General features: G+C 44.9%; 1 protein-coding gene across 1 annotated transcript; it reads right to left on the minus strand.

Annotated features, from left to right (window-relative positions):
- Positions 1-5,636: 5,636 nt before the first annotated feature.
- On the minus strand, positions 5,637-7,374 carry LOC125518555 (transcription factor MYB53-like). Its single transcript, XM_048683372.1, has 3 exons — positions 6,990-7,374; positions 6,154-6,909; positions 5,637-5,910 (listed from the first exon to the last, which is right to left on the minus strand). The coding sequence occupies exons 1-3, from the start codon at positions 7,253-7,255 to the stop codon at positions 5,877-5,879; spliced, it is 1,056 nt and encodes a 351-aa protein (XP_048539329.1). The 5' UTR covers positions 7,256-7,374; the 3' UTR covers positions 5,637-5,876.
- Between the last annotated feature and the right edge of the window lie 3,618 nt (positions 7,375-10,992).

The raw sequence follows: 10,992 nt of genomic DNA on the forward strand, positions 1-10,992 counted from the left end.
TGGCTCACAGTTCAGGACCACCTGGTGCTTGGCTAGCTTGTTGCTTTCACAAGGTCAGTGGCTGCTATCCATGGTTACTTAGCTTGCTCTAGTCTTAATTAACGTATAATTCTCTTACACCTGTATAAATATGCAGTACTCATGAATGAGAACATATGCCAGAAGAACTATTACCTCTTGTCTTGATTTATCTAGATATATGGATGTATCTAGACACATTTTACCTCTGTATTTCGACAAATCTAAAACAAGCTTTTTTGGGACGGAGGATGGAGGGAGTATTAAATAATCGCTGTCTCCGCATATATCTACAGTTCTACACCAGGTGTTGATGGTATGCCGACCACAAGATACATACATGTGTATCTGCCTAATCAGAAACATGGCTGGACCACGATGAGCTACTGCGTGTGTTGATCGACATTGACAAGGCATTCTTGTGTCATCGTCATGCCTTATGGTTCACCACCCAAAAGGTGAACATCCTAGCACAACTTGTCCTTAATTCAGCACTACAAATGTATGTAGTACTCACTACTCTGGCAGGCTTGCAAAGTTAACATGAACCAACTGGTCCTACTCCTAAGCATGCTGTTAAGAGTAGCTGAGTATATCATTGTAAGACAGGAACTGCCTAACCAAACAGAAGCCACTAATAGAAAGAGACAGGCTGATTTACATATTGTTTCATACATTGTGTACATCCATGTCATATCACAGAGTTCACCTCCACATCACCCAAAGAAAAAATATGTAAACAGTTGCTGCAAAGTTTTGCATGCTGATGGTTCTCTGCAAGCAAACGCTTGCCGGCAAGATAAGCAACAAACAGTTTTATCAAGTCAACATGTACACCCAAGCATGCACAACTTGACAATCCTGGACACATCATTCAACTGTTTCGACCGATCAAATCGACTGCATTTGTTTGTCCCTGTATGCAGCCGGTCTATCCTACTCTCTGTTTGGTAAAATTTCTGCTGAATCACATCACCTTTTGATCGGAGGCGTAACAAGAAAAGGTTTGGTAAATGTACATGCATGATCAGGCTAACTAACAAACTAGGGGTTGTAACTTAGAACTGACTGGTCGTTTTACCACGTGAAGGATTAGAACACCTTTTTGATCCATCAAGATCATGATCTGTGCTGAGTGATCGATGATGATGACTGTTTGATCGTTATCCATTGTTACTATTCAATTACCCGAACCGTGCTTTCTATCACACGGGGAACTATAGCACTTCCCCCTTTCCTTGCATAAGACCTTTCCTTTTACTACGATGAGTGCTAATTTAGTTTATGGCGATGCTGTTACGGCTGTATTTGTAATGCCTGATGATTTTCCTCATTATTCATTGACAAAAGATTATGTCAGGAAGTTGTATTCGCTTTGGTGGTTCTTCTGTACGAACAGGAACTGTAATAAGGAGAGCTAGGTGCCTGCATGGTTCTGTGCTTTCCATAGATGACGAGTTGGTTAATTAAGTTGGTGCTTAAAGTTTTATGTGTTCTTTTCATGCCCTAGTGCAAATTTTTCTTGTTACAAAGCAGATCAACTATATGTCTTTTCCACAAAAACTGTCTGTCAAGCATATAAAAATATGAATTTGATGTGTCGACCAATAGATGGCATTTTCAAAGAGTGACATTTGTCCCCCTTTATTTTTTTCTTCATGGATGATGCAAGGGGATTGAGAGGGAGATCCAGCCAGAGGGCTTTAGGTTGGAACAGAGCATTATTCCCGCATCCATGGCAAGGTAGGTATGTGGTTGTTCCTTTATAGGTCCATGGTTTACCTACTAACTATCTTGCCATCCCTTGTGGGGCAAGGCTTTGTTTCCGCTTTGTTATCCTCCTGAGCACTCATTCATGGGTATTATACTACATTTAATCGCTCAACAATTTAAGATGCAATATTTTACGATGCAGTAAAATTAATATTTTTTTCCTAGTTTAACCTGTGGGAAAGAAAATTGTGTGACCATCGAGAGGTGAGTTTCCTGGAAGACAGCGAGTGACCTTTTTTTTCTTGCTAGAATTGTATAGAGATATTTGTTTATTTTGGCAGAGAGACGAACCGGAGACAACTTCATAGAACTGGGGACTTTGTAATTGTGATATATTCCTGGGTGAAATGATTGGTCTGCCACTTGCTAAGCAGACCGTGCGCTCAATTAGCTGGTCTTCGAAGTACTTGAGATTGTGATGATTATCAAACAGGACAAGCCAATTATCTACTTACCCACGTTTTCTTACTGATGATCTGACGACAGCAGCACCAAAAAGTGACTCTAGACTGTAAAAAGGAAGGCACTGACCTGATCAAAGCAGCGAGCAGGTCAAAGCAGTACATCCACATGGGTAATCGCCTTCATTGGTTACTGCCACCACTGCTAATTAACTTACACAGCTGACCAAACGGGCAAATGCTGCTTAACTTCTACTCCCTCCATAACATAGTATAAAACATTTTTTGACACTGCCATGGACACTAAAAACGTCTTATAAAAAGTTACCGAGGGAGTACTAGATAGTCTATCAGGAAATACAATTTTCATAATTGCCCATATTGACGGCCAATGTGTCGCTATCTAAGACGACATATGTACCTTTGGGGAACGAGTAAACTTTGCCTCTTCCTCTGAATTACTGCCATCCATGTGCTTGTCAGTTTGTGTGGGACAAGAAGTTAACCACAGAATCCGCAATGACCAATGCAATCCATATACTTTTTACATTTGGGAACTTTGAGACCATAGAGCAACTAGTCTCACTTAGACAGTTTTATTTTTATTTTTATTTTTGAGCAACTAGTCTCATTTAGATAGTTTTATTTTTTGAGCAACTAGTCTCACTTAGATAGTTACCTGGTCAAAATCAAAACCTTGTCTGGTTGGTCAGCCCATGTCGAGGAACAGTGTTCTTTCTGATGAGTAGGAATTGATTAGGTCCCTCCTTTCCACACCTCTCAAAAGCCGCACAGTTTCATGGGTCTCACATGTTTTAAACTAATTAATGTTTCATTAGTTTTGTTCAGCAAAAAGTCTCAGTTTGACATGCGTTGGTGCCTGGTCAGACTCAAAATGCCAAGTTGACCACCATGCATGCGCTGCAGCCATCATACGGGTTCTGTATGGTTCTTTTTTCGTGGGTTAGGTAAATCTTTGTGCATGTCACCGTACACTTGTGGACAGCATTGCATAGGTGGCCAACTGGCCATGCTAGGGCCGTTGCTAAGAGTCCTCGGGATCCAGGTCTCCTGGCACACATCAATCTTCTCAGGTGGAAGCAGAGTTAGATTAATCCTAGCTAATTAGTTTGTGGTGAAGCATAAACTATTTATTCCCGACTTCCCATTATGCCTACATTCTGGTTTAGCCGAGGCACAAAGTTTAGGAGAATCTGGAAATAACTAGAATCTGATCATTTATACATTAAGCAGTGATTGATATGCAAACGCCACCTAAACCTGATCGTGCCTAATAAATCTTAACAATACATTCATGGGTCTTTCTAGAGCCAAGCTGAAGTGTTCCATCTATTCTTTATCTTCCTCTTCATGCAATTAGTTCGTTGGCTAGTTCAATTAATTAGTGGGTAAGGGGTAGATACATACATACGTACGAAATGAAAGCCACCGTGGACCTGGTGTTGAACAAATTATCCGTAGTCCATTTGTCATCTGCCATGAACGCATGCATGGTCATGTGGAAATCTCACCCGACCAGAAAGCGAGATTTAGGTCACGTATGCATGCACATATATAATTCTTACACTTGGAAGTTTCCGGGAAGGTCATTAATTCTGAGGATGGTATACATACATGCGCTTGGAAACTAACTCTTTTTTAAGCAACTTGGAAACAATCTGACAGTGAGGAGATAAACTGCCCATCAACATATTATCATATTATCATATAATCAAAAGGGAAGCTATATATGCTAATAATTAGGCTAGGTTCTAAGCATAGAGGACAGACCAGTCAGAGCAGTGCATGCATATACAGGTGCAAGGCAGGCTGAGGCGGGTCAATGGCTTGTGGCGCCCGGAGATGAGCCCTCTACCTACTGTCTAACCAATTGTGTGACTTATATGGTCCATGACCAAGAGAAAAAGTATATTCATAGATACATATGCATAGAAAATCATATTGCCAAGTAATGTGAGGCTGAGGCATCCATCAGGGTCACACCAAGTAGCTGCGGTTTTAACTAAAAGTGCACTCAAGCAGCTAGCTGCCGATGATGGATATTTTTTTGCATCCACTGCCCCATCACAAAAAGGAATCTAACTAAGCTAGCTAATTAGACAGGAACGTCCACACGTGAACAAGACATGTCAGAAACTGCCCCGAGGACACGCACCGGAGATCGACATGGATGTTTAGTTAGTTCTTCCTTTGCTTTAATTGATTGATTTGTGCGTCGAAACTACTGCCTTGCAAATCTAAATGAATTGATTGCATAGCATTGATATTAGTTTGAATTAGTTAAGCTTGATCAATTACAGTACCATGAGTCCTAGCCTCCTAGCATCAAGTTGAATCTGGTTAACCATGGATTAGCTAGATAGATTGATGAACATAGTGCTTCTTTTGCCTTGATTTTCTTGCTGGGTCGTCAGTGATAGTGTGGAGAAATTGTAGAAGATTAATAAGGTAACTTTCTCCACATTGACAAGCTAGAGCTTGAGCGCTACCCGTCCTTGTCCAACTCCAACTAACTCATTTTTATAGTATTATACCGTTTGCATGCTATCATATATATGCATGCATGTCCCCTGTTGGTTAATTTCAGTAGTACTAGTAGTGATGTGTGTCTGCTAGTCAATTCTCATCCAACAAGTAACCTCGTTCTGACTGAGAAGACCCCACACAAAGGAATTAATCAAAGCTAGCTATATCTATTTTTCAAGCAAATATTCTAAATTTTCTTGAAGCTATATACTCCCTCCGTTCCAAAATATAAGTCTTTCTAAAGATTCCAACATATGACTACATACGGAGCAAAATGAGTGAATCTACACTCTAAAATATGTCTACATACATCCGTATGTTGTAACCCATTTGAAATGTCTAAAAAGACTTATATTTCGGAACGGAGGGAGTATTACGCATGCAGTTGTCTTTCTTAGTTAGAACATATATATGGTTTAATTAAAGCATGAGAGTAAACTTATCTTCTAGTATATACGTACCATACCCTAATGCGAAATGGAAGGCCCACGGTGTAGAATATATCTTCTCGAATTAGATAATTAAAATACAGTAGTCCATATGATGCAAATTTGACTAGGTAGCCATACAATTATTGTCGCAAAGTACATACGGGAGATTGATCATTGTGAAGACTAATGTTGGACTCACAAGACCGACATCGTGGGATTAAAATATAATCACAATCCAATAAAATGACGACCTGAGTTTAGCTTCTTCACGCAAGAGAAAATTCAAACAAATTAACTAAACCGTGCGTCATTATGCAAGACTCAAGAAATAAAGACGATGATTATATAGTCACACTTGCACACACATACTTTGCTGTCTGGAAAAAAGAAGGTGCTTTCAATTTATGTCACAGGCTAGTTATTACATATATTCCCCACCTCATAAAAAAGGAAACAACAAAGAAACTAATTAAACAAAAATGAACATTAATTGCTGTGAGTGTGTACATATATGTATATCCTTCTGTTCTTCTTTTGTACATGACTAAAAGTGTGGACTAAACCACCTTGTTCCCCTATCAACAAAACAAACTAAACATCTTCGGTATTGATCAACCGAAAAGTGCGTCCAATCCAACAATTAATAGTCTCAATCTCCTTCCTGATTATTTTTGGCACTCTTGATCATATCTCTTCTATCTACCCATCACAGCTCACTTGAGTTCAGCCATGACATTTGCCTGCATAAAAATAAATAAGAGAATTAATCATTTCAGCTAAGTATTGTGTCAATTAATCTCCTGGTAAAATGACCTAGCTAGTTGAACTATATAAATTAATTTAGGATTAAGGAAAAGGCACAGATAATATTTAAGAATATATGAGCCAAATTATTTGGGTGGATGGAAAAGAGACATGCATGCATGGGTGTTTTTTTTTCTTCTTTTTGATAGAAAGTTGATGGAATGGGAGCAGGTACTCACTCTAGCAAATCCTTCCAGCTACCGTCCGTGTTGAGGTCATCCATCAGGTTCAGGCTCTCCAGCCCGTCGAACGGGCTCGACGCCGGCGTCTGCTCGCACGACACACCGCCGCCGCCATTGTTGTTGCACTCCTGGTCGTTGGCCACCATTGGGCGCGGTGGCGCCACCGCGTCCACGGTCACGTTGCTCCCGCTCGCCCCGCCGTGGCACCCGAGCTCCGTCGAGCTCAGCCCGTCGCCGGCGCCGAAGCCATCGAACATGCCGCTGATGTTGTGCATGCCACTCGCCGGCGCGGAGTTGGTCAGCGCCGGTAGGTTATTCATGCCGTCCCACTGGCACTGTTGTAGCAGCATGCTCTGGTCAACGCCGTGCTGCCCACCGTTATTCATGCCGCTCTGCCCACCGCTGCTGGCGGCGAGGAGTGCCATGAGGTTGTCCATGCCAGGTGCGGGCGCGGGCACCGCGGCGGTGGTGAGCGCGCGCACGAGCCCCTGAAGCAGCTGGAACTTGGCGGCGTCGGCCTGCAGCCTGAGCGCGTTCATGTCCCAGGCGCCCGTGGCCGAGCCGGCGCCGCCGAAGTTACCGGCGGCGGCGAGGAGGCCCGGGAGCCCGGCGAGCAGGCTGAGGTCGGTGCGGGGGCGGTGCGTGACGGGGTCGATGCCCATGCCGAGCAGCTTCTTGCGCAGGTGAGTGTTCCAGTAGTTCTTGATCTCGTTGTCCGTCCTCCCCGGCAGCTTCGTAGCAATCGACGACCACCTGAACCAACCAATCCCAATCCATCAGTCACCGGCGCCGGAGTTGGAGAAGAAGAGACAAACAATAGATACATGACTTACTTGTTGCCGAGGAGGGAGTGGAGGTGGATGATGAGCTTCTCCTCGTCGTCGGTGAAGCGGCCGCGCTTTATGTCGGGGCGGAGGTAGTTGGTCCAGCGGAGGCGGCAGCTCTTGCCGCATCGGTTGAGGCCGGCGAGCTTGGGCAGGCGACGCCAGCTGCCGTGGCCCTTCTCCTGGATGTAGTCCACCAGCAGCTTGTCCTCCTCGGGCGTCCACGGGCCCTTCTTCACGCCGGCCTCCCCGTCGCAGCACGGCGACCGCCCCATCGCTCCGCCACCGACTAGCTAGTAGCTGGCTTCTTTTTCTTTGTCTGCGAGGCTTATTAGCTTGGTGGAGAGAGGTGTAGCTAGCAATGGCCGGCGGAGGAGTTAGGTTTTTGAGGTTTCGTTGGGGTGGATAGGAGGGGGTTTTATAGGGAAGGGTTTAGAGGGGGAGGGGCCGGGAGGGAGGTGGACGATGATGTGTGCATGGCGGCATGGAATGCTAAAAGGTAGTGTTTGTGTGCGGGAGACGCAGCCTCCTCTCTCTACCCTCTCTGTTTCTCACTCTCTTTCTCTCTCTAGCGACCTCTCTGTTTCTCTCGCTAAATCTCTCTCTAGCGACCTCTCTGTTTCTCTCTCTAAATCTCTCTCTCTCTCTCTCTCTCCGTCTGTCTCTCTCTGACTTTTTTGGCTATGGACCGAATCAGCAGTTTGCTTAAGCAGGTACGTTGTTTAGTTAGATATATGCTGGCGTACGTGTGTGATGTCTTGTTGCCTCTTGTTGTTTTCCGTGCATGAGCAAGCGGATGGATCAACTATACGTATTGCGTATATGCATGCATAGCATAATATGTATGCACAATATGCATGAGCAAGTGAACTAGAATTAGTTGTTTATCGGCCGTATGAGAATCACATAAGTGTATACGTTATGCTTTAAATGAATATCTTGATGTCGAATATTCCATATCGATCAAATGTAAGGAACCTGCATTTTTTAACATGTTCACATGCCGAGGAGCTGAGCGGCGGGATGAATACAAGAGGAGGAAGGAGCGAGGACGAAAGTATAAGGAAAAAAGATGGAGGAACAAGGAGAGGGTGGTCGAGCAGGGTAGAGGATTATTGTGAGACGTAGAGCGTGGAGGCGAAAGGGGCATTGTCGACAACAATGGGGCAGGTGTGTGGAGGAAGAAGATCGATGATGACCGTGGCCCTAGGCCCATAGTGCAGCTAGCCGGCGCGATATGTGTGTGTGTGCGTGCGCGCGTGGCGCAAGCATCGTACGGGGCGAAGTTTAATTCTTCGTCGCATGATTTGGAGAAAAATCTGGTTGCAAGAGATCATGGTACATGTGACAACCTCCGTGGTGTTTTGATGTATCCTTTTCTTTTACGAAAGATGTTTGTGGTTCGTACATGTGTTGTTTCAGTTTCTTCACTCTAGTGTAAATTTTCTCATTAAGGAATTAAAGCCGGGTCGTTTCAAAAGAAAAAGAAAGGACATGTACTAACATGCATGCTAATTTCTTCTATTAAGAAAGCAAAACATATCGGTTTTTGCACGTACGATATTGATATGAAACGACAGATGATCACCATCATCATGAATATATCCACTGTACACCATATAGAGACATAGAAGTACCGAATATATTTGAAACGACAGGTGCACTGTTAAAAAAAAGAGGCCTTGTGCGTGGGCGGCACGTGTGCAGGAGGCAGAGGGGAGTTAGGTCCGGATGACCTGACACGTGTGGACTTTGGGCTCCAAACAAGGAGCAACCAAGAAGGAACTACCTGCCTGTTCCCCTCCCTTCATTTTTCCTCGTGTCACGTAAATCATTTTGGTGCACCTCATCAGCCGCCGCCTCATCATAGGCCTATTAGGGTGGCCTGGTGGGCCCCATCTTAGCTACCTCTACCAGCAGTGGGACCCACCTTGCAGCCACCTAGCTTGCTGGATGCATGGATGCTGTCTGATGACTGTCAATGGCCCAGCTGGCCTAAGCTTGCGGGGCAATGAGCAGCTAATTAGGTAGTTTATTGGGATTAATTAACTAGAAGAACATTCTAGTGGTATGTACATGTGTATGTGAATGGTTGACTTGGGAAATGGATTTGGTGATTTGGTTCATTAGTTTAGCTTCGTATGGATGAGGGTGTTTTGAGTGGACAGTCTAGTGAGCGGTCACATATGTGTCCACAAGGCCAACACATAGAAGAATGACTTTTTCGTTAAAATTAGCTCAGATGTGGTTGATCCATTTTTTATGATAAAACTCAATTTCTACGTATAATTGATTTGGCTATAAGGGCATCTCCAAGGGCAACCCACAAATTTCCTCCCACGTCCGTGCGCAGACAGGGGGACTAGTCCGCGGATATGGATGCGGAGGTCGACATCCAATGCTAGGCACATAGATTTCAAGCTACTTTTGAACAAATCGGATGAAATTCATGCAAACACGGCTGTATTTCGTACAAACATGACCGATTTCATACAAACACAATGGATTTAACTACATTTCGAACATTTAGAACAAAAAAAACCCGCCCCTAAACCTATCCTACAGCGGCGGCACCCGGTGTCCAAGCCTGTGTCACCCTCCTTCCGCTGTCTCCACCAGCACCGTCGATAAGACCGATGAAGTGAAGGCGCGGTCTCCGGCGAGGAAGAGTAGAACACGGGAGACAGACCGGCCCACGACAGCTATTCCAGGTGGCGGCAAGGGCGGCCATCGCGTGCTTCATCTCCGGCGACAGATTGTCCCACAGTGCTTTCCCATTGGCGATCATGGCGGATGCAGTGCAAGGGAGGAGGATGTGGAGGGCTTGTGTTGGGGTGTGGAGTTAGCTGGGTGTGGCCGCCTTTATATAGTGGATTTCGGTGGGCGAGGCGTCTAGGTGCGTCAATGTGCGACATCGTAGTGGGTTTCTCGGTTGGCGAGCCTGCTTAATGGCGGCAGACGGACAGACAGCGTGATTGAATGGGCGCAGTAGATATCCATCCTGTCCCGTCCAGTCCAGTCACTCGTCTCTGGCATTGAACAAGCGCGGACACTAGAGACGCATCGCGGGTGGCACCCTCGGCCGGTGCGCCTCTTCAATGGTAGAGGCAGTGAGAGGTCGCGTCCGCCCTGAGCCGTCTTCAATGTTGAGCGGCGGGCAGCTGGCAACGGGCGGGAGCGCGCGCGGGAGGGGAAGGGTTTTTGGTGGCCCAGGGCGGTCAGAAACGGGCTTGGGCTTGGTTCGGACTCCCGCAACCCCCCCCCCCCTCATGTTTGTCTTCGGTTTGCAGGAGAAATCGCGTCCTGGCTGTCTTGCAGACCGATACAGTTCGGCGTTGGATGTCTTCCGCGGTCCGGACAGCACGGTCCGGACGGTTGCGAGAGGTATACGGGTCCGCCTTGGAGATGCCCTAAGAAAGTAGGAAGCCAATTGCACACATGAAGTGTTTTTTTATATGAAAGTATAGCCTCATGTTGTCATTTGGCACGCAATGTGGAAGAGAAGTGAACATTCACCAACATATTCCGGTCCTTACTTGGAGTGTGCGAATTTTGTAATAAATTGGACAACATGTTTGTGCCTATTTTTTGTTTGTTCGGCCTATTTTCCCCGCTTTTGTTTCAACTTTTGATTATAAAAGAAGCATGTCAGAACACACTTCAACGACTTCAAACTAAGCCTAAATTTGGATGGGTAAGAGCATCTCGAGCACATCCCCATAACTTAATTACCCATATTTGAGACACTTTTGTCCATCTAGCCCATCCTTCAAAACTTAATTCCCCACCCCCATATTTTATTTTGTTGTTTCTTTTTCAAATGCCTGCATACAAACTTAGTCCGAACATACTTTTCATAACATATTAATACGTAACTTAATCCAAGATACAAATCAAATTCAATGTTGCACAATAAAAATGTTTGTTACTGATCTAGGGTACATATTACGAATAACATTTTAGTGCAAGGCTACCATCACTTCTGATTGTCCCTCTATCTAATTGCATAAAC

This window comes from Triticum urartu, chromosome 7 (genome assembly GCF_003073215.2).
Source record: "Triticum urartu cultivar G1812 chromosome 7, Tu2.1, whole genome shotgun sequence".
Classification (NCBI taxonomy): domain Eukaryota; kingdom Viridiplantae; phylum Streptophyta; class Magnoliopsida; order Poales; family Poaceae; genus Triticum; species Triticum urartu.

Coding starts and splice junctions, on each gene's coding strand:
- LOC125518555 (XM_048683372.1), bottom strand. CDS start 7,255: ATGGGGCGGTCGCCGTGCTGCGACGGGGAGGCCGGCGTGAAGAAGGGC. Junction 6,910..6,989: donor CACTCCCTCCTCGGCAACAA/GTAAGTCATGTA, acceptor TGGTTGGTTCAG/GTGGTCGTCGATTGCTACGA. Junction 5,911..6,153: donor AGCTGGAAGGATTTGCTAGA/GTGAGTACCTGC, acceptor ATTTTTATGCAG/GCAAATGTCATGGCTGAACT.